The following is a 24,299-nucleotide window of genomic DNA, read 5'->3' on the forward strand; positions in this document are numbered from 1 at the left end:
GCACCATCATTTGTTCATTTTAAAATTAAAGATTTAGATTTTATTTTTATATTTCATACAAGACTGATGACCATCTCAATAGGGTTCACATACTTTCAAGCAGCACTGTATATTTCCTAAAGTCCTGTTTTGTTCCTTATTTATCCTATGGGGCTTGTAGTGCCGACTGGCAGATGCAAATGTGCACACGCTTTTGGGCAGATGCTTTGTGTGCTGGTGTCTCATCCTGCCTTTCTAAGCCAGTCACACATAGACCACACCGTCATAAGAGACTGGGATTGTGCACGTATGCTCTTGTTCAGTAGGAGCAGGCTGGTGGACCTGTATGGAGTAGTCGGGTAAGGGGGACATAGGTGGGCAGGAGGGAGTAGAGATGCCAAGGCAGTCAAGAGCAGCTGTGCAACTGGAGATACAACTCAAGATAGATGGATAGATAGATAAATACTTTATTGATTCCAAAGAAAATTCCAAAATTCTGTCGTTCTTCTTGAGTGAATGTTGGGGGGGCTTCTTCAAAGGGTCAGCAAGGGCATGGAACATGGAATGAAGGATAACAAAGAGAGACGTGTGCTTCTGAACTACCCCTACACGCTGTACCAGTTTTTGTCTGAAAAAGAATGCAGTAGAATGTGGCAGAACGAGACACCTTGACATATTTATGTGCGATTTTGACATGAAAGCCTTTTTGTAATGATCATGGGTGAAGCATCTGAAAAACATCCCTAAAAATAAAGACAGATGTGTGTAGAAAACATTGGATTTCTGGAGTGTAAAGAGGTCAGTTTTGGCTTAGAGAGCCTGCTCAAGTGTGCAGCTGAAATAGAAGGAATAAGAGACCGGGGGGAACAAGCGTCATTCATTCTGTTTGGGTGTTGATGAGATTAAAGCAACAACGTGAACTTGTACCCTTTCACAGAATGTAATTATAGTATTTGAGCTGCACTCCATTGTTAAGACGGATGGTGTTTAACAAATTAAAGACTTTTAGAAATTGCAGGATTTAAGGTATTATGAAGGGTTATGTTTTGGAAAAAGTCTTCTTGTAGTTGGGGTTATTTTGTCTTTTCACATAGACTTTTGCAATCTATCACTTACAATTAAAAGCAACAGAAATTAAAATGATGAGTCATACAGAAAGTCCAGTCCAACTTTATTAGAGCGGATGTTCAAAGAGAACATGTGATGAAGTTGTAAGCTCAAATCCTACTAACGGAGCTGCTGCTGGCCCTGACCCCCTTGTCTGGCTGTAAAATGGATAAAACCACATTAAGAATTTCTTTAAAGAAAAGCAAAGCAATCGTAATGAAGAACTGACTACTGTAGTCAGTGTAAATTTACTTTCGTCGAGCTGGCCCCACGTGTTGGAGTAGCAGTAGTAATGCGTGACAACGCTTTTGTACACAGCTTCTCCATGTAAAGTACTTTAGATAATATCCCACATACAGTATAAGTGTTTTGAAAATGGGACATTTACAGGTGAGAGCCACAGTAACACAAGATGTAAATTATAGAGGATGTCCACATTTACCTGATGTTTTTCTCCAATGTAATTTACACTTATTTACCCATTTATACCGTAGCAATTTATTGATAAGTACCTTGCTTAAGGATACTACACCTGGAAGTGGGATTTGAACCTGTGAGCTTTGGGTCCAAAGGAAGCAGCTCCAGCCACTATGCTTCTAGCTGTCTAATTATTGTTGTTTTCATTCACAAGTCTTTTGCAATTGATACTATCTTATATTTTCACAGTGCATTTCAGAATGCAATCTGTACCAAAAGAAAACCCACAGAGCTGTGGAGATGGAACTTGGAATAGGTTGAAAAAAGTGCACAGTTATTTTTGTTTCAGGATAAGACTGAATGCACCTGTTGTTCTGGGTCAATCTCTTTCCAAAGGGATGGTAAATATTCACCAGATCTTACAGCAGCAGGTTGGAGGGGCTGTCCCAGTAGTAGGGGAGGGGCCCAACGGGTTGGACATGTCTGGGTCTGGCAACAGCTGTGGTAAATGTCAACTGGATGGGCGGCTACATGAAAACTGAACAGCAGCACAAGGAAAGGTAGGCTCTGTACAGGAGCACTTGCCGATCAGGTCTAGGAGGTTTGGGCAAGCGGTGCAAGTGGTGGGGCCATTCTGCAGCACTGGAGCAGGGCGGGTGCAAGTGGGACGTGCGGCCAAGCGGACAAGCGATGTTTATCTTTCAGCGTTTGTCCGTGTTGTTTGAGTGTTCATGTCAGATTAAATGAAAGAGAGATTTTCTGAGAGAAGGTGAACGTGACCGTTACACTCGAAGTGGGTTAAGGGAGCGAAGAGGACGCGGACCTGCCCAGGCGCCACCCAGACCTCTTGCTGGGGTAAGAAAGCTCTTACCCGACTTTAACTTTCAGCTGTTAGCTGATTTTATATTTACTTATTTGCCGAACAAAGACTTCTGTGCAAAGCGTGATAAGCTTACACTATTGCACTTTCACCTGTTTTTTTTTTTTTTTTTTTTTTTTTTGCAAAAAAAAAACTCGAAATCATGAATCTTTCTCAAGGGTGCAAGAGTTCAGGTTCTTAGCGAATGAACGCGAGTGCGGTGAAAGTGCGCCATGTGCCAGCTGGCCGCCTGCGGACAGAGCGGACAGGAGCGGTAATCCCAAGGAACTAGTGACCTGGATTTGTCAACCTACGCATTCTGAGATGGGACTCACAGGGTGGGGGTTTCTCCTCAGGGTGACCGGGACGGGGAAGGGACGGGGTGTAAGCAGCTGTCCCCCCCACTGAACACCAACTGCCTCTGTCTGACTCACGGGTTCATGACTGCACTTTACTCATCTGTTCCTCTGCTCTTTTCCGTCTGCAGATGCAGCCAACATCAGTAAAGACAGAAGAGCGTGGGGGGGCAGAGTGTAAGCAGAAAGACACTGGCAAGAACGCTTGTTGAGACGGAGGAGCACCTCATCTCCACGGAAACCAGAAGCCTAAGAGGTTGAAGGGGGAGGGGGACAAAGATTCGGAGCACTGGGACGGATGAGTCCTCCTACAGAGCGCCAGACCAGTGCTGGGGGGGAGCATGAGGGAGGGGAGTGAGAGGTCTCTCTCGTAGCCACAAGCCACCGTTCATTATAGCCACGACCCGGCTGCACAGTAACAGGGAGGGGGAGAGTGAAGTGACGTCTCGCCAACAGGACACACCACGCTAGCCGTCCTCCGCCCTGCCCAGGTGGGGCTGTTATCATCTCACCCTGATAACTACAATAAGTATCATCCCACCTCAGAAGGTCTTTTTTTCCCTCTTTTCTACGGAGCCGAGTGAATCCAGAGTGGGTGTGGGGGGAAAAGAAGAGCAGCCCCCCACCCCCGCAGAAAAGTGACAAATCTCTCATCTCCCTGTCTCTCCAACTTAGTTCTTGAATTTTTCTTTGTACATTTTTGGGTTTTACCCACCACCTAACCTTCGCCATTGGCCACTTGCACTCCCTTTCTGCCTCCCCAAAGAGGAGCATCATGGGGTGTCGGCAGAGCTCGGAGGAGAAGGAGGCAGCCCGGCGCTCTCGCCGCATCGACCGGCACCTGCGCTCGGAGAGCCAGCGGCAGCGACGCGAGATCAAGCTGCTCCTGCTGGGAACGAGCAATTCCGGCAAAAGCACCATTGTCAAGCAAATGAAGATTATCCACAGCGGAGGCTTCAACTTGGAGGCCTGCAAGGAGTACAAGCCACTCATTCTGTACAATGCCATCGATTCGCTGACACGCATCATCCGTGCCATGACCGCCCTCAAGATTGACTTCCACAATCCAGACCGGGGCTACGATGCAGTGCAGCTCTTTGCCCTGACAGGCCCGGCCGAGAGCAAGGGCGAGATCACGCCGGAGCTCTTGGGCGTAATGAAGCGCCTCTGGGCGGACTCGGGCGTACAGGAGTGTTTCTGCCGCTCCAACGAGTACCACCTGGAGGATAACACCGCCTACTATCTCAACGACCTGGACCGCATTGCTGGCGCAGAGTATATCCCCACAGTGGAGGACATCCTGCGCTCCCGTGACATGACCACCGGCATCGTGGAAAACAAGTTCACCTTCAAGGAGCTCACCTTCAAAATGGTGGACGTGGGAGGCCAGCGTTCGGAACGGAAGAAGTGGATCCACTGCTTCGAGGGCGTGACTGCCATCATCTTCTGTGTTGAACTTAGTGGCTACGACCTCAAGCTCTATGAGGACAACCAGACGGTAAGAGGCCGGTTTGAGGTGGCATCCGTGCCGTCCGAAACCACGTGTCTAGTGCCGGGCTCCCAAATGATCGCTGCCGAATGAGCGGCACGAATTAAATGTCGTTCATAAATCCGTGTTTTATCACGAGTGTTTATTTCGTTTATTTGCCCAATTACGAACGGGGTTTCAAAGGTCATTTTTGCAGACGATCGCCCACCCTTCAAAATTGTCACAACACAGACAAACAAAGTCTCGGCTCACGGAGGCAGTCGAGAGCGAGCACATGCAGTCTTAGGAGACTTATGGATTTTTTGAGAGAGCAATCAATAGTTTTTTTAGAGCACTGGGCTCTGAGTTCTGTAAACAGAGCCTTCGGTCTGATTTAGTTCCTGTGGTTATTTTGTGTCCTTCTAGGCTATGGCTCACTCTCCCAGAGCAGAGGTGTCCGTTAACAGAACTACCACATTCGGTCAGGCAGGAAAGGATAAACCACTGATACGACGTATATATATCATTTTACCACTTAGCATAAGGTGCACTTTTTCACCAAAGGACATTCCCTGCCTGCCTTGATACGCTATGTCCGTGAATTAATAAATGTTTCAGAACCTTTAGCCCTCTCTGCCCTCCAGAAAAATCAGGGAGAGACTCAAATTATAATTGTCCAAAAACCAAAAAAATAGGAGTCACAAGCTGTGAAAGGTCTTGCAGAATATAACCCTCTTTGTAATTTCAGTAATTGTTGAGAGGGTTATATTCTGCAAGGTTTTGCCAAGCTTGTGGCTCCTATTTGTTTGGTTTTTATGTCAATCTAGCAGTAGTTAGAAGCATTAAATCAGGGCAGTGGATGTAGGGGAATGTTTGGTGTACTTTCATTTCTGATTTGGTGTCTAGGAGCACCTGTCCTCAGACAACGTTGCTGAGACATCTTAGGTCAGAAACAGGTGGCAATGGGGTGTCTGTTGGGTACCATTCGCAGCATGTGCAGGGCATCATGTGATTGTGGGAGTTTAGAAGCTTTCTGTGTGATGGATTGGTTGTTGCTCAGGGTAACAGAGTTTCACTTCTCTCCCAATTTTCCATTAAGAACTGCTGTTCTTGCAAACTCCACACAGACTGAGCAGGGATTGAACCCACATCCTCTCACACCACCCAGGCCTTATGAGACAGCAGCAGTACTCACTGTGCTCTGTAGACTTCCGGTGTTAAGCTACTTACAATTATTTACCCATTTGTGCAGCTGGGTAACTTTCCTGGAGTAATTTAGGGTAAGTACTTTACTCAAGGGTACTGTAACTGGGATTTGAACCTGCAACCTTTGGGTTCAAAAGTAGCAGCTCTATGCACTGCACTACCAGAATGCAATGTGGTTTTTTCTGTGAAGTGGAAGGCTAAAAATATTTTCTCTAGATCTCATGCTTTACAGCTTGGATACAGCTCACAGAGAACAGCTTTATGAATCGACAGCTTTAGACTGTTGTGTCTGAGATGTGCATGAGCTTTATACAATTGCTTATGGGGAAGGTCACAACAGATTCACTTTGAATTACATCTCAAACCCGTTATCTATGGTTCACCTTAAGCCGCCCAAAATCAGGGCTTCTCTACTCCCTGGCTGAGTCTAAGTTGGACAGAGGTCTCAAACAACACATTTATGATGGAACATTTTTCTTGAAAAATTGTGGCCTTTTTGCAATGCTACAGAAGCTTCTTGCTTTGTAAAAAAAAAAACAGTGTAACACCATGGCACAGCACACTCCAGCAAATGTTCTTTCACACTGAACCCCTGGTCCTTTTAAAGAAAAGTCAAAGTAGACTTCTATTTGTCATGTGGGTGGAGACAAGAGCAGAGGATCACTCTGAAGGTCAAAAGGGAAGTTTATGGGTTTCAACCCTCACAAATGGCCACCATAAATCACACATGTCAAAGAACAGCTGAAGCCTGTGTGGCCGTTAGACACAACGGCATTTGAACAAGAGCTGTGTTTTGCTGGTGAAGATAATGAATGGGAACCAGAGAATGAACAAGCGATGAATTAAAAAGGAGAGGCTTAGTGGACAACCTTTGACTTTTGTCTACTTTGGAACATTGAAAGTGCCAAACGTGGCAGGTCATCATCTTCAACTCACTGTCAAACAGATTTGGTGTGACACTTTTTTGTTTTTATTTTTATGTCCACATAAAATATTATACAGTAGGACCCCCATTTCTGCGGAGAATAGGTTCCAAGCCCCCCAGCGGATGCCTGAAACCGCAGATAGTAGCAAACACTATACTGTATATTGTACATACCTATGATAAAGTTTAATTTATAAATTTGGCACAATAAGACATTATCATAAGCAAAATAAGAGTTACTTGAACACAAGCACTGCGATACCGTAAGAGCTGATCTGATAACCGAGACAGATGCTAAGTGATTAACTGGCGGGTAGTGTATACAGCGTGGATACACTGTACAAAGGGGTGATTAATGTCCTAGGTGGTACCGCACGAGATTTCATCGCGTTTAAATTATGACTGTTTTTCTGGAATTTTCTGTTTAATTTTTTAGGCCACGGTTAAGTGAAACCGCGGTAAATGAAACAGCAGATACGGGGGTCCTACTGTAATTTTTCATTGGTTGGTTATGGCATCAAATAGAATGGCCGTAGTGTGAAAAGAAGGACAAAGTCGGTCAAGGAGAGAGCGGATACCTCTTCAGCATATTTACACATTTTCACACTAATCATGAAAAAATTCAGCAAGGCACGACCTGCGGTTTTCTGTGACGCCTGAAGATTTAATTAAGAGTTGCTTTGGGTGTTTGTGCCTATGGCTGTGCATCGAAGGACGGAGCACCAGTAAAAGGCACCGCTGCTCCCAGCCATGGAAGGACTGCAGATGTAATTAGAGAAGCAGACACTCTGGCTCCATCCCAGTGACACCAGAGGCCCTGGTTCCATCCCCTGGTGCCCACAGCTCAGGATCAAAGAGATGCAGAGTGAAATCCTCGAGAAGCGTTTTCATTGTTTTTATGTTGATATTTTATTTTCGAAGATGTCAGTGTGGCCAGACGTTTCGTTTTGCTCGGTAGATTCGGCATGGCTGTGGCGGTACAGTTTTTGACACCTAGAGGATGATGGGTAATGCAGATGTGGTGAAAACGGTGCTACTGCTCTTCAAGCTTTTGACACTGACCTCCAAAAGATGGCGGTCTGGTGATTGTAGGTGTGGAATATTAACTGCAAACTTTCAGAATAAACCAGGTTGTTCCAAAAGTACCAAAAAGCCAAAATAAGAGTCAGTACACATAATATTTAAATTAATGAAAGGTCCCCCCAGCTCAGTCCTTTCCCCATCCTTCTCTTAAATTTCAGTAGGTTTCCATGGAGGCAGTTGCCTAGCAACAAGCTGGTCACATGCACCTGATCCTCCTGACAATGAGCTGTGGAAAAAGGGAGGAGATGGGAATACATCACAGAGCAGCTGGAATTTTACTACTCAGCTGTCCCTCCATATGGAGAAACTATATCCATAACCTAAAAAAAAGGAAATAACCAAATACGCCATCAATGGGGATCGAGAAAGCACGATGTCGGACTTAGATGGAATAGGCTCTTAGTGACCTGCTCTCGATGGAGGACTTATCCAGACGGGGCATTTGGGACTGTCAGTTCAGTGAGGAGTAGGAGGTTGATGGACCTATAGCAAGTTGATGGAAATCGCAGGAATGGGTCATGGTTTATGTGCATTTATATTTTATTTGCTCACCGTATAATGTTTTTTATTAATGGCCGTACAATATCTGGAGTCCTGCTGGGAGGTGATTTGGAAGTATCAACTTTCCACCAGAGACTTTGAAGGTTTCTGTTAAGGAAAAGGAGCTAAGTGACTGTCTATGGGTACTGTGTGCGAATGCCTTGCTTCATGGCACAGGTTGTTTCAGAGGTGCTGGCTGGGTTATACCCCGGTATCTGCTATTCGCACCATATAGCTCACCATGTTTTAATCTTATACTGGTCAATACCATTTTGTAAATTTCCGGTACCGTTATTGGTATTGTATCTCAGCAGAAGCTTCATTTTCCATATTATTCTCCCAAAAAAAGAAGAAAATTTAACAAAAATCGAGGATATTTCTTGAAAATGTTACAGAATCATGCTTATTTAAGAAAGCTGACGATCTGCAGACACGTGACCAAAACGACACTCGTTTGATTTAACCACAGAATAATCCACACTTTGAAATGAAAATAAAAGAGAAAATCCTTTAATGTTTTATCAAACACATGAAGGGAAGTTTCCAGTGTTAGCAGCCAAAGTATTTCTGTGTACCAGGAAGCAGTGTGTCATCGGAGAGCTTTTTCTTCAGCAGGCAATACGGTCGGCCAAAGGGGTCTCACGGGGATGCATGGAAAGTTGATTTGCTTTTTTTTTTAATAAAAATGCCGATTCAATATTTGCAGTAACTAAAAATGAAAACACATTAACTTGTTCAGCTTAAATGTAACAACAACAAAAAAAAAATGTTTACTTGTTCAGTCTGAGTTTCATTTTCAGGATCTGGTTAGTATTTAATGTGTTGTGCATAAGATATAAATTCTTAATACCGTGAGTGTGACCGTTAAAACATCGTACCGTTTCGTCGGTACCGATACTGTACCGTATCGCTTAATCGTGAAAGGTGTGTGATCCTAGTGCTGCCTCTCTTTACCGAACCTGTACCTTGTGTGATGGGGAGCTGGGTGGGGGTGAGAGGGGGGGCTCAGGCTCAGAGCAGCTTCATCACATTGTTTGTGGACGGAAGTGTCTCTTCCACACTTTTCCGTGTCCCCTGGAAGAAGAGCAGGTATCATGTTGGCACTTGTACCACTATGCGTGAAAAGTGGAGGGAGCAAGTGGAGGAACCCTAGAGAAGTAAACATCTCACGATCTCTTGGACTTGAGAACGAGAGGAGTTGAGGACGACCCACAAACGAACACAGCAATTTTTTAATCTCCCGTCATACTGAGTCTAACAAATTCTTACCACCAGAAACCATCTTGGAACAAGTTAATGTGAAACAGTTTCTTTTAACATCCATTACCGAAAATCACTTCTCCAGAGCAGGGTTGTGGGGATCCAGGGTCCATCCTGGAAACACAGAGCATGAGGCAGGATACACCCTGCACATGCATGTTCTCCTTTTGAGTGCTGGGAGGAAATTGACCTCAGTCTGCTATCTGTGGGGCATCAGCACTGCCCACTGTGCCACCATGCTGGTCCAAGGTCTTAAATATGATATTTTTTTAAATTTTATGCCATGAAAGTTAGTTGCACTAATAAGCTCTCTTTTTGAAGGAAAACCAGAATGGCCATTTTATACTTGTTCAGTCAAATCTATTCAGAACTCAGGGCTTCCAGTGTGGGCAGCTGGTAATGATGAGAGCTGTAGCCTTTGGAGCCACAGGTTCGACTCCTGTTTCCAGTTGTAATATTGTTGAACAAGGTACTTACCCTAAGTTGCTACAGTAGAAAAATTATCCAGCTATATAAATGGGCAAATAAATTTATTTATTCAGCAGATGCTTTTGTCCAAAGCAGCTTTCAATGAACTCTACGTAGTGTTATTAGCCCACACACCTTATTCACCGCGGTGACTTACACTGCTAGATACACTACTCACAATGGGTCACTCATCCATACATCAGTGGAATACACACACTCTCTCTCACACACTATGGGGGACCTGAACAGCATGTCGTTGGACTGTGGGAGAAAACCAGAGCACCTGGAGGAAACCCACACAGACACAGGGAGAACATCCTAAATCTACATAAACTGAGTAGGGATCAAACCCATGTCCTCTCACACCACCCCTACTCACGGTGCCACCATGCCACCCCAGTAAGTACATGTTTGTAGGTAGCTTAACGTTGTGGGTTACTTTGGAGAAACGTGTCGGATAAATGAAAAGATGTAAGTCTGTGAACACAAACACCAAAAATCAATTTTTAAGAAAAAGATCAAGTTTCTGTTGAGCTTTAAGAAGGAGTTTCTAACAAGGACGGGGGGTTGGGCAGCACATCAGTGTCATAGTGATGGTAGCAACAGAACACAAGCAAATAATTAATGTATTAAAACTGCACTCAGTTGGGGCAGGTTAGACAGCGGCTTCCAGTCATTTGTATTTATGGGAAACAAGGAATTAACCTGCAGCTGAACTTCTTCATTAATTCTGGGGCTTAATTAGATGTTTTTGCGTCTGAAGTGTTCTGTGGTGCACAGGGGTGCATGGGCATGTTGGGTGGGGGGAGGTGGGGGGGGTTAGGGTGCATTCTGGGTGGTACCCAGTCATCCCTGCACACCAGGCACTAAGGATCCAGCAGTGCGCTGTGCAGCTGGAGCTCCTGCTTGTTGCCATTCAGCTGAGAGTGTGTTCGGAACCTGGACCTGACTGTGACCGCATGGGCCCGGTGGTGTCTGGCTGCTCTCCAGCGGTGCTCTGGGACCAACCAAGTGGTGCCACCTACATGAGGGAGGAAACTAATTAAACCCCCCACACTGCAGCGCTAATTAAAATAACTTCTGAGCAGCAGAACACATTTCAGCTGAGATTTTAGTTATTATTTAGCGGTTTTGTATATGTTTACATTCAAACCAGGATGTGTCACTTAAAGCTTTACCATCGACCTATTTTTAAAGTTTGATGTTTTTACCAGAACCATTTTTAAGAACTTCATTCACATGCATTTATTTATTAGACGCTTTTCTTCAAAGCGACTTCCAATGAACTCCATGTAGTGTTACCAGCCAACACAACTTGTTCACCGTGGTGACTTACACTACTAGATACACTACTTACACTGGGTCACTCATCCATACATCAGTGGAACACACTCTCTCTGTCACTCACACACTATGGGGGAACCTGAACAGCAAGTCTTTAGACTGTGGGAGGAAACCAGAGCACTCAGAGGAAACCCATGTAGACATGGGAAGAACATGCAAACTCCACACAGACTGAGCAAGGATTGAACCTATGTCCTCTTGCACCACCCAGGCACTTTGAGACAGCAGCACTACTCGCTGCATCACCATGCTGCACTTACTTTCATTAACTGTTTGTTTGTCAGAGTGATGGCTGTCTGGAGCCTATCCCAGATTCACTCACCACTAGGCTTGGGGGGGAACACCTTGGATGTGACAGCAGTCCATCACAGGGTAGCCACACACACACACACACACACACACACACACACACACGCACACACACGTTTCCTCTCAGAGCTACATACAATGAGCAATGAGCAGTACTACCCACTGCACCACCTTGCCATCCAAGAACTCTTCTCAAGGGTACAGTTGGAATCTTAGTACAGGACACCGTCATGCTTGACTTCCTATGTACATTGTTTGTCTCCGTGTCCTATAACAGTTTGTCCTGTATCAATTTGACAAAAGCAGAAAATACATAATATAATTAAAATGTGGACCAAGAAAGGGGATTACACAAGAGACACTTTAGGCAGAGATCTACACCCTTGCTGTTGGTGGGGTTTGGAACCTGGAGCATTATCACATGGAGATGGTCTATGCACATGTACAATTGTACTCTGAGGAACCCAAACAGAGGGGCAGCGAGGGAATCCCCCTCAACACATTGTGTACCGTACATCTGTTTACTTATTGGATGCCGGTCGCCATAACGATTTACAAAGCTACCAGTTCTACTCATTGAAAGCATCGGAAAAGTACTGAAAAAACGCAGAACGCTTTGCCCTTGTGTACCGAAGGCCAGTTGCCTCTCAGGCTCAAGATATTAAATTACTGTTTACAGTACAGCTCCATCAATATCAGTGGTGCAGCCACTGGTGGTGGAAGAGGGTTCGTTTAGAAACAATGGACACTGCCCGTTGTGGTCACTCAAAGACCCAGGTTTTTTAAAAAAAAGGCAACCTACTGAAGAGCAAGAGAATGAGGTTTCGCACCGTGCGGTACTGCAGTACGTGCACCGTACTCTTGGAGACGTATTGTTTCGATCGGTTCAGGAGCACAGCTGCAGGGGGGGAGGGGAAGCTGCTGTTGTCTGCTGCATGATGATGATGTATGGATGGGTGACCCAGTGTAAGTAGTATATCTAGCAGTGTAAGTCACCGCGGTGAATAAGGTGTGTGAGCTGATAACACTACAGAGAGATGTATTGGAAGTCACTTTGGAGAAAAGTGTCTGCTAAAAGAAAAAACGTCACACACACACACACACACACACAGTCTGAAACCACTCATCCCAAGTGCGGTCTTGGCGAGCTGGAGCCTAACCCAGCAACACAGGGCGTAAGGCTGGAGGGGGAGGGGACACACCCAGGATGGGACCCCAGTCCATCACAAGGCACCCCAAGCGGGACTTGAACCAGACCCACCATAGAGCAGGCCCCGGCCAAACCGGCTGCGCCAAATAAATGTTTTTACACTTTGTGATTTTACTGGAGTAATTTAAGGTAAGTACCCCGCTCAAGGGTGCTACAGCTGGGATTCAAACCTGCGGGTTCAAAGATAGAAGCAATAACCATTACACTATTAACAGTGCTCATAGCAGTTGTCACTCAGGCCAAACATTTCCAGTAACCGCTTCTCCTGATCCACGTTGCAAAAATGCAAAGCCTATCCTGCGATCACTGGGTGGAAAGCTGGGGTGCAATCTGGGCAGGACACCAGTCCATTGCAGGGTGGCAATTGAGCATCACCAGTTCACTTAAACTGCATGTCTTTTGCAGTGTGGGAGGAAACCAGAGCGCCAGAGGAAACCCACACAGACTGTAACAGATTTAAACATACGCCCAAGCAGCTCAGGTGCTGTGAGGTAGTAGTGCTACCCACTGTGCCACTGTGCCACCTGACTACCCATCACTCAGGCCACTGTAACACAGCTGAAAGTGTTGCTGTGCAGTTCAGCACAATAACGGCAGCTGCTTTTTACAGGTCTTGCTCAGTGCAGTTGAATACAGTAAAAGCTGCTCCTAAAAGTGTTGTTCAGCATAGTTTGGCAGTACAATTTGTTTTTCGCATCTGAAGCTCTCTGTCAGTGTGTCGAGAGCCCAGGCCCTTGTCAGCGGGGTGCTAGAGAGTGCAGGAGATCTTGTGATTTGCCCAGAGCGCCACAGCAGCCTGCGTAACCTTGCAAACAGCAGCCCTGTCTTTGGACAAGTTCCCTCCTCCAGTCACAAGGCGTGCCGCTCCCACTATGTGCCCCCACCCCCCCCCCCCCCCCCCTTCCGGTCCACAGTACGTAAAAGATGCCATGAAGAACTCTGGGGCCCATGTGTCCCAGTAAGTGTTCACAATCACACAGGGCAGCTGAGCCATGGGGAGGGTAGAGGCCATTATCCATTTATTTATTTAGCAGAGACACACACACACAGTCTGAAGCCACTTGTCCCAAGCAAGATCACAGTGAGCCAGAGCCTATCCCAGCAACACAGGGCACAAGGCTGGAGGAGGAGGAGAGACACCCAGGACAGGAAACCAGTCCATCACAAGGCACACCAAGTGGGACTCAAACCCCAGACCCACCAGAGAGCAGGACCCAGCCAAGTCCACCCCCCATATTTAGCAGACACTTTTCTCCAAAGTGACTTCCAATGAACTCTCTGTAGTGTTATCAGCTCACACACCTTATTCACCACAGTGACTTACACTGCTAGATATACTACTTACACTGGGTCACCCATCCATACATCAGTGGAACACACTCTGTCACTCACACACTATGGGGAACCTGAATAGCATGTCTTTAGACTGTGGGAGGAAACCCACAGAGACACAGGAAGAATATGCAAACTCCACACAGACTGAGCAGGGATTGAACCCACATTCTCTCACATCACCCAGGCACTATGAGACAGCAGCACTACTCACTGTGCCACCCCATCATGCATGGTATGCTAAGTCTATCACAGGGTAACCACATGCACTCACTACTGGCAATTTCCAAATCCACCTGAACCACATGTCTTTGGACTGTGGGAGGAAACCAGAGCACCCAGAGGAAACCGATGCAAACATAGGGACAACATGCAAACGCCACACAAGACTGAGCAGGCATCAAACCCATGTCCTCTCGTACCGCCCAGGCGCTGTGAGACAGCAGTGCTTATCGCTACTTAGTGGTCAGATGAGGGTCTATGTGGACATTTAAATATATTTTTATCTTTGAAGGTCAAGTAGCCACATTGATTGTGCTTCTAATACGAAGTCAATAGCAAACATGGCAATCATTCATAAAAGGAGCCTTCTTAATAACATGTTTAAGGAATGTATTCTGATAATGCCACAAAGTAACAGTGACCCTAGAACATGTTGCTTCCTGTTCTTGCATGTTATAAAAATCATCACCTTCCTTCAGCTGATGCTTTTCTCTAGAGCAACTTACAATATTAAGGTTACAATTAGTTAGCTGTTTATAGAGCTGGGTTATGTTACTAGAACAGTTAAGGGTGAATACCTTGCCCTAGAGTACTACAGCCAGAGAGGGGGATTGAACCTATAATCTTTGGTACCAAAGGCAGCACCATTAACCACTCTACTATCAGCTGTCCTGATGATGCGGTTATTTTTAATATATTGCTTTTGGATCACCACATTAATCAGTTTTTCAGTTTAATGTACGTGTGATTGTTGGTAAGCATATGGAAATAAGTAATTTGGTATTTTATTAAATCTTATCACCAAGTCATAGTAATTTTTGTGTATCGCTTCGAAAGGAATAATATCAGCTTTATACTGATGAAAATAATCCAAGTGTACATTTACAGCTGGACTAATGAAGAAATAGCAGAGAAACACCTGTTGGTGGAATGAGCTTATGAAGAAGCTGAGCATTTTAATATAACTACTACAGGTTCAAGTGTTTTACTTGCGTAACAATGAACTAATCTTGGTTTAATGTTTTACACACAATTAACCACAGATTACCTTGAGTACCATTCATTATTTCTTCCTCATTAATAATTTCCCCCAATTAGTTGGCTGAGTATTATGACTTATTTTATTATGCAGTAAAATGATCCATTTCTGTTGCCTCCAGTTTAATTCAGCAGACTGGGCTCATACTTATTTTAAGATAATTCTGCTAATTAGTTCTCTAAATTATACATATTGATTCTATAACTAAAACTGTCTCTCTGGACAGTTGAACTGATTAAGAGCTTGTTTTATTTCTTGAGATGATTTGGAATAACATCCATGTTGGCATTAATAATGGTTTTGGCGACAGCTTAGAAAAAGTAAGACCCGGTTTACCAAAGGGGACCGTGGTACTGACAGTGTCAAGGTCACCAGAGCGAAGCACCATGCTGTTGGAGAGCGGGGTAGTTCCGACACAGGAAGGGTCATGAAGGGTACTCAACGGATGAGCCCACCCTGGCCTGCGTATCTAGAGGGTTAGTAAATGGAAAAGGCTGCTTTTGATGTCTGGTTCAGGTCTGGTGCCACCAGCGAAAGCAAGTCAAATGCAACTTCTAATTCCTAAAACGGGACGGAGAACAAGCCCAAAAGTGCCCAGTATTTCGGAGGAGCACATGAGATGTTAAATCCACAACTGTTTCCAGGTGAGATGAATGAGCAAGAGGAGGGAGGGGAGTTCTACTCCTGAGGTTAGTCAGCACTTAAAGTGGGATGTGGGCCCTCTGGGAGTGAGGTGCAGTGGTTGGTTCCACAAACCACAAAGACCAAAACTCTTCCTTCCTAAGAACTCAGCATTTTGGAGTTGAACTTCAAGGATGCTAACTTGCTGTCAAACTTTATGTTGAAAATATCTGAATAGGAAGAATCACAATTTCTGAGGACATGGATATTGCCTTTCTTTGCAAATGTCTTGGCACATTACAAAATTTGTGAGTGACACACAATGGTGTGTCAGTGATCTTTAGAAGCGTAGCCATTAGCTTCCATTTCAAGCTCTGTGTAAAACTCGGGATCCGAGATACTGGGAAATCAGTGTCTTTTTTCAATGTGGTGGCAGCAAATGAGGGTTAGGGTTAGGGTTAGGGTAAAGGTCAGTGTTAGGGTTCGGGTTATGGTGAGGCTGAGGGTACGGATAAGGGGTAGGGGTTAGGGTTAGGATTAGTTTTAGGGTTAGGGTAAAGGTGAGGATTAGGGTTAGGGTTAGGGTAAAGGTGAGGGTTAGGGTTAGGGTAAGGGTTAGGGTAAAGGTCAGTCCAGATGGGGACATGGGTTAGGGTTTTCAAGGAGGCTGAATGAGTGAGTGAGTGAGTGAGTGAGTGAGTGAGTGTGGCAGTAAAACTGGGAACTGAGGTGTCTGTAATGACAGATCTGATCTTTTATTTGAGCAAATATACAGTTGACACAGACGGGGGACTTCTTTGAAAAAATTCAGCCTGGAGGATTGACTTGGACTTTGAGGCACAAATTTTGACCTCTGATGTCTTCTGCATTCAAGCATCGCGGCTTCAGGGCTCAATGGTGTGGGAGAGGTCGTGTTTCCATGATGACTCAGAACGTTGGAGGCATTTTGGTGCATGGAGTCACCCAGCGATGTCTCCGAGATGCGAGAACGTTCACGGTGCTTTCCAGCGTTGGGCAGCGGGCGGCTACGCAGATGTAAACACACCTGCGCAGGTGTCAGAAAGAGGGACGGCTGTTTCCATTGGTCGGAAGAACAATGAGAACGAGAAGCCCTGCACTGCATTGTGGGAAAACAACAAGAAAGGAAATACGACCGTTATTGTTATCATGTTTGTTTTTCGCAGCCGACGCTTAGTTTGTTTGTTTAACGGCGCAGCACACAGCAGCTGGTTAAAGGCACCGTTTGTTCGCAGTCGGACTCTTGAGCGGTGTACTTCACATTGAATTACTCCAGCAAAATATCCAGCTGCATAAAATCACTTTGAATAAAAGCTACGAATCACGATAATAATGATAATGCTCCTTTACCCCGGACGACATGTGAAGATAATATAGGATCTCTGCACTTTTCAATCCATCTGATCAACTTGATTGTACTGAACAATTTGAAGTGAAGATAATGAAGACTTTAATGGCTGCTTCTGACGGGAAATGTATCGGCAACCTTTTAGTCACATGTTCAACCCAAACCCACGACCCCATAACCCCTAGAGGGCCTGGTGCCTGCAAGGAGGATATAGCTGCTGAAGCCAGTGAGTGCGTGATGCTGAAGAAAGGATTTGGATGAGAGCTGCATGTCTCCCGTTCACCACATGAAGGGAAAGTGAAATCAGGGAAGACACCTGTCAGCAGGTGTCATTAGAGGCTCGAGTGTGACCGCTCACAAGCTGTTTCTCCATCCCCCGTCGGTGTCATATGAGCAGCAGGTGGCTGCGACGTAGGTCAGTGGTGACCACACATCTATAGACTCGTGAAGTTTATAAGGGGTGGTGTTGCGGAAGCTCTCAGGTGTGACACCACACCTCCATCCGTCACCCGAATGACCAGTTGAAGAGTGACATCCGATCCCCATTTCACATCGTGGGGCTCCAAAGCTTGAACACCCATCTGGGACGCTGCAGCTACATTACCGCTGTTTTCCCCACGCAGCCTTGTGTCACATCTTCCATGCTGGAGATAATGGCGGCATGGCGATTTGGCGCGAGGAAGGGAAAGGCAGTAAATCAATTACCACTGAAGGCTTTTAGCGAGAAGCTCAAGGGAATGTCTGACCTGAAGGTGTGGTGAAAGGGAGGGTGGGGGGTGGGAAGGGGGGACAGGCAGGGGTTCCAGTAGCTTGGAGGAGCCTGTAAGGTCGGCGTTAATTAGGCTGAGAGAATGTCAGGCATTACGGATTTTCAGGGGAGCGGTAGGACTGGCCTTCGGACAGAGAGAATGGCTGTGGGGGGCTCTGTGGTCATTCTGGGGGTGGGGAACAGCCTCATAAAAAAACTGATTCCCCCCCAGGTTCCTTGCAGACACTTTCACCCACAGCTGCTCTGCCAGCGGGCAATATGGCCTTCACTACTGCACCCCCTAGTGTCCTTTAACGTCATTGCCCTTCCATCCACCCGCACTGCACCGTAGCCGCTGTTGTGCCCTCAGTGTTTCCTCTGGTACTTGGTGCCTTATTGTTCTGCAGACGTACTACACAGAATTTCATTTTGACAGCTCTTCTACAATCTGATGATTTAATTATATAAACAAAGGTTTCATATGTGTAATTTAGTTCTTTTCGTGCAGCGCACGGAAAGGTCTTCATACTGATTGTTCAGAAGTGTGTGTGTGTGCATGCAGAGTGGGAGACCAGTGTGATAAAAATCCCAACCATGGAAATGAATGATTTAAATTTGTTTATTTCAGACACTTTTCTCCGGAGCGACTTCCAGTGAACTCTGTGTAGTGTTATGAGTCCACACACCTTATTCACCGCGGTGACTTACACTGCTAGATACATTACTTACACTGGGTCACTCATCCATATATCAGTGGAACACACACACTCTCTCTGTCACTCACACACTATGGGTGAACCTGAACAGCATGTCTTTAGACTGTGGGAGGAAACCAGAGCACCCAGAGGAAACCCACACAGATACAGGGAGAACATGCAAACTCCACACAGACTGAGTGGGGATCGAATCCACATTCTCTCACACAACCCAGGCGCTGTGAGACAGCAGCACTACTTGCTGTGCCACCGCTGTGTCACTTGATGAGTCTATTTTGTAATATGTGACACGCTGAGTGACATAGAAAGTGTGTGGGATTTGGTGTCATTACATTTGTTTGTAAATGACTATTGAAAACTATGTTCTGTTAATTTGTGGAAATTAGCCAGTAGCTTTAAGGTGGACAACACACACACACACACACACACACACACACACACACACACACACACACACACACACACACACACACACGTTTCAATTTTCCTTAATTCATGAGTACTGCGGCAGTCGTATCTTGCTTTCATCAGTCTCGAAAAAATTTTTCTCAAATGATTTTTCTGCCCTTAAACAACTTCCCGCCTCGAAATGCACGTAAGTGGCATTGCGTTCTCACTAAATCTCAGTTCTCTTTCGACTCACAGAGCTTTCTTTTCCATCTCTGTGTTTTTAATTCTGTTGATTTCATTCACAATTGTTCCCTGCTGATTTTGTTTGAGCTTCTTTTTTTTTTAACCTTTATAAGCTTGTTAACGTTTAAGGAGAGACTTGCTGTCCATAATCATGTAGTCACTTTAACTTGAATTTGCCGTGTATGACTACAAAGTGACCTTTTAAAATGTGTTTGCATGTGACAGTCCTGCTGGGATTCGTGACTGCTGTCAAAAAAGTTTTGCCACACACTGTCTGTTGTGAAGGGGTGTGGTGGCACAGCAAGTTTGGCTGGGTCTTGCCTTCGGGGGGGGTCTGGCGTTTGAGTCCCGCTTGGGGTGCTCTGCAATGGACTGGCGTCCTGACGGGGCTGCATCCCTTCCCCCTCTAGCCCTATGCCCTGCGTTACTGGGTTAAGGTCAAGCTGTTGTAGCCAGCCTGTGTGTCGGATGTGAGGCCTGTGTGAACATGACTCCGGGTCACAGATGCTATAATGAGACACAAATCCCAGATTGTCACAGCCCTGCTCTAGGCTACGGGCCACCATGTGCATGTATGTTGGCCTGATGACTGTTGAATCGTCCCGATTATATCTTGAGCAGCCCGGGCAAATGTAGATCACAAACATTGTTGCGTCATTCCAAGTTAACAATGCTCCAGTTTCTTTATTGTCACTGATCAGTTTAAGAACCACAATTGTAATAACGATGCCTTGACCGTTTCCTTTCTGTTATGCCTGCTGCCCTGGAAGATGTGAGCTTTGCGGCTCCTCTTCACAGACAAAGATCCACAACCATTAAACAGAACCAGGAATTTTTTTTCCTTAAATTAATAAAACAGAACATGTTTGAATTTTTAAATTTATATTATCCGCTGCCTTTTGCTCTGAAGGTTGCCGGTTCGATCCCCGCCTCCGGCTTTGGTACCCTTGAGCAAGGTGCTTGCCCTGCAATTGCTCCAGTACCTTCACCCAGCTGTGTGTCTGGGTAACTAGTTGTGGCCCTGTGATGGACTGGCGTCCCATCCAGGGTGTGCCCCCCCACCCATCTCTTCAGCTGTGCACCCAATGTCTCCGGGATAGGTTCCGGCTCCCCGCGACCCCACTCGGGTTGTTAAAATTGGTTGGTTATTTCCTAACTACCGTTGTCCTCTCTCTTTCTGTGTCTCACAGAGTCGCATGGCAGAGAGCCTTCGTCTCTTTGACTCCATCTGCAACAACAACTGGTTCATCAACACTTCGCTCATCCTCTTCCTCAACAAGAAGGACCTGCTGGCAGAGAAGATCAAGCGCATCCCGCTCACCGTCTGCTTCCCCGACTATAAAGGCCAGAACAGCTACGAGGAAGCGGCCGTCTACATCCAGCGCCAGTTCGAGGACCTGAACCGCAACAAAGAGACCAAGGAGATCTACTCGCACTTCACCTGCGCCACAGACACCAGCAACATCCAGTTTGTGTTTGATGCCGTTACGGACGTCATCATCCAAAACAATCTCAAGTACATCGGGCTCTGCTAGAACTGCATCCACTCCCGGCGGGTGGGGGGGGGGGCAACCCCAGGCCGCAGAGGGGGCAACAACAGTGGGAGGAAGGGCAGGGGGGCATCGAGTGCGGTTTTCTTGCTTGTCAGTGAATGGTACAAAGTGTGTGAGCATCTGAGGGCTGACGATCAAGTCATCAGTACAGTATCACGTATTATATGAAGCAAAAGCACACACACACACACACACACACACACACACACACACACACACACACACACACACACACACACACACACAGGCGCACAGATTTCCTCACACTCTAGGATCTGGAATTAATAGTGAAGTACCTGTTTTGTTCAAGCGATAGCAGCTGGACTGATGCCTTCTTGTTGACCGCAGCTCAGGCACAGGTGTCCACAGGACCCCTTTGCAGCAGTTACACTGGTTCATTTGTCACCTGGCAGTTTGGGTCACCTGACTAAATCAATGCTGCACTGGGGGAAAAAAAAGCAAGAATTTTTTTTTTTTGACCTCTCGTCGGAACACGAAGACCGAGGTGGAAGAAGTCCGTTTGTATAAAAACAGAACTCCAGTAAACAGTGTCTGAGGTTTCCAGCGCTGAAGCAGAATTTTGTCCTGAAAGGCTAAAACTGCCACAATCCAAAAAAAAAGAGATATGCAACACACAGTGACATTCTTTTGGATTGCTTTGGGTTGAAAGGCTGTGAAGAACACTGGTATTTAAGTAAGACTTGTACTTATTTTTATTTGTTTTCATCACTGATGTTTGTCTGTTATTCACGAAATTGTAGATGTACATCAGACATGCCTTTTATTTTGAGTTTAGTTTGATTTCCCGAGGGCCTCATCTAGTACATTCTTCAAACACACACACACACACACACACACACACACACACACAAGCAGAAGTGCCAATTTCTGTGTATATAAGGAACCACACAAACAGTTGTCATGCTAATTTTTTATTGAATGAGACAGAAAAAAAAAAGCATGCATGATTTATATTTGGGATTTTTAAACCTTTTGATTTGAGTCGTTCCAGTTTACCTTGTGATAAATTGTCCCCAAAGGAATAATGTCAAAAGCAGACATTGCAGCATCATAGAGCTGTATAAAAAGGTATATATTGTGTGGATGTTTGTGGAGTGGAGCTGGCCACTTGGGCAGGACAGAGGCACAGGACAGCAGTGGTTTCAAACAAAACTGCCCGTTAAATGGCAGTAAAGGCAAATTGAAATGGGTATATGGGCCCTTTAAAATAATAACAGAACAATGAAAAAAGAAGGTGAAGTGGCAGTGAAAGCCCAAAAACTGTCCAACAAAAGTTCTTCAGTAAGCCTCAAGCCCAGGGACTCACTGACTGCCTGCCTGTTTTCCCAGTTTCTCAGAGCTCTTTCCGTCCGCAGACCAGCTGCCTGCAGTCCTGGCCTTCGCTGTTCACATATGGTCGGCAGCTGGTCTTCTCCGTTTCGGGACTCGGCACAGAGGGCATTACTGAGCTGCCCATCAGGGCCAGTCCCACCCCGTGCCATAGCTTCCCCTCCCATCATCTCACAACTGGTATTGGCCACTTTGTTATTTATGCATAAATATATACACATAAAGCAGTATATAAATAAATACCAAAGTGACAAACTCTGAATGGATTTTTGAGCATTTCTTCAAACTATTGATATTCAAACCATCACAGCAGGATGATAACGAGTCAACAAGATGGATGGGGTGAAGAATAGTTTGGGAGGGGGGTGCGGCACTTGTTGAAAGACTGAAGCGGACAGTCTTTTCGTTTCCTGGGCTCGTTCCAGGGGCCACTTTCACGGCCTTGCGAGGCGAGCAGAAGTGTAAAGGGCGCTCGTCGGTCGGGGAAAGAAGACCACGGTCGTTGGATAGAGGAGGAGAGTGGCTCTGCGCCCTTCCAGCATTGCCTTTATGCAGCCTCCCCAGCAGGATGACCACACTCAGGGCCACACTGAAAAAAAATCTTTTCAAGAAAAAGTGAAGAACACACACACGCACTAAAACCACTTGTCCCAAGCAGGGTCGCAACAAACTGGAGCCTAACCCAGCAACACAGGGTGTAAGGCTGGGAGGGAGGGGACACACCCTGGACCAGATGCCAGTCCGTTGCAGGGCACCTCAAGTGGGACTTGAACTCCAGACCCACTAGAGAGCAGGACCCAGTCAAACCCGCCGCACCACTGTGCCACCCCTCCCCATATAACAGTTTAGTATTTCTCACATTTTTTGTCATCAGCTCCACGAACCTGACAGAAGATCAGAAAAAGGTCTAACTTCACGATATCTTGGAAGATCTGCAGAATGGCGGCACAAATCGCAGGGCTCCAGAGGACCGCCTCCCGCTGCAGCCGATGATCCCGGAAGCAGCAATGATTTCGATGTCATATCCTTTACCCCAGAGTGACGGTGTTGGTCGGTGCAGATGGGGGGTGTAGGGGGGACGCACAAGGATGGACAAGGTGCGGGCTGCGCACGTACAGTTCTTACAGCGTCCGTGTGACGAGCCCTCCTAGGTGCTCTGGGGCCTGATTGAGGATGTTCGTGCGTGTGTGTGTGTTTGTGTGTTTTCACATGTCATACATGTTTGTGGACCCATATGGTTTGCATGAATGCATGAGTGTGTTGCAGCAAATGTGAGTATTTGTGTGCTTTCGATCATACTGTATACATTTTTCATGCACATATGTTCTCAGTCACATCTGCCCCATGTGCTGCCCAGGGCTCTGCTGGCGCTCCAGCACGCTTTCTTCCGAAAGGTGTTGCACGTTCACCAGAGTCGCTTATCTGACACCCCCCGGACGGTCTTATCGCCGCACCGGAGACAGTTGAGTCACACGGACCCAAACTGCAGATTTTTGGGTTTTCCTCTGATACTATCAGGCCGCCTCCATCTCAGAAAATGTTTTAAAACTTGAAGCAAGCAGCCAGCCAGCGAGAGGCGAAGGCAGAGAAGGGGTGTGGCAATGACAGGATGTGTTCTTATCTGGGAAAGACACCCTTGACGCACGGCGACACTTCCTGTCGTCGTTGCGAAACTCTGGCTGGGCTCCAACGGTGCAGCCGGAAAGGGTTACGAGAAGCACCGCACGCGGCGCGCGGCGCATGGCGCACCCCGCCGCACCCCGCCGCACACCGCCGCAACAGCACAATGGAAATTCCAGAGCAGATGTGGGGTTTTGCGCCGTCCTCGATAAAATCGGGCCGTAATACAGAAGCTTGCCTGTAATTCGTTTAGCGGAGGACAGTCAGCTGATGCCTCCCCGTTTATCCTTTGTGCGTAAGGCGTTCTGCAACAATTCATTGCAAAGGGCATCACACTAAATGCGAAATTAATTCGAATTATATCTGAGCCGCTGAGCAGGGAGACTCAAGCTTTTTTCCTCGAAGATCTGGGTAATAAAATCTCGCTTTGTGAACAATATACACTTAGAGCGAACCTAATGCTTTACACCATAGTGGGGACAAATGTACAAGAGAAGCCTCCTTGTCTCAGTTGTATTGCGTTTCGTGGAAGGATCATGTCTCACTGCTTCATTTTTATATGAACAGT

At 46.1% G+C, this 24,299-nt stretch overlaps 1 protein-coding gene across 5 annotated transcripts in view; it reads left to right on the forward strand.

Moving 5' to 3' along the window:
- The window catches only part of gnaz (guanine nucleotide binding protein (G protein), alpha z polypeptide), a 47,403-nt gene extending 25,069 nt beyond the window's left edge, over positions 1-22,334 (forward strand). For 3 of the 5 annotated variants that reach the window (XM_018753942.2, XM_018753957.2, XM_018753965.2), the window contains exons 2-3: positions 2,850-4,216; positions 20,399-22,334. In XM_018753942.2, coding sequence (XP_018609458.1) covers positions 3,494-4,216; positions 20,399-20,743 — 1,068 coding nt within the window. In that variant the 5' untranslated portion in view covers positions 2,850-3,493 and the 3' untranslated portion in view covers positions 20,744-22,334. Of the gene's footprint in view, positions 1-2,083; positions 2,359-2,677; positions 2,701-2,849; positions 4,217-20,398 lie in introns of those variants that run through there. The other 2 variants (XM_018753950.2, XM_018753973.2) reach the window with 2 other exon arrangements.
- The last annotated feature ends 1,965 nt before the right edge of the window (positions 22,335-24,299 follow it).

Source organism: Scleropages formosus, chromosome 6 (assembly GCF_900964775.1).
Source record: "Scleropages formosus chromosome 6, fSclFor1.1, whole genome shotgun sequence".
Taxonomy (NCBI): Eukaryota; Metazoa; Chordata; class Actinopteri; order Osteoglossiformes; family Osteoglossidae; genus Scleropages; species Scleropages formosus.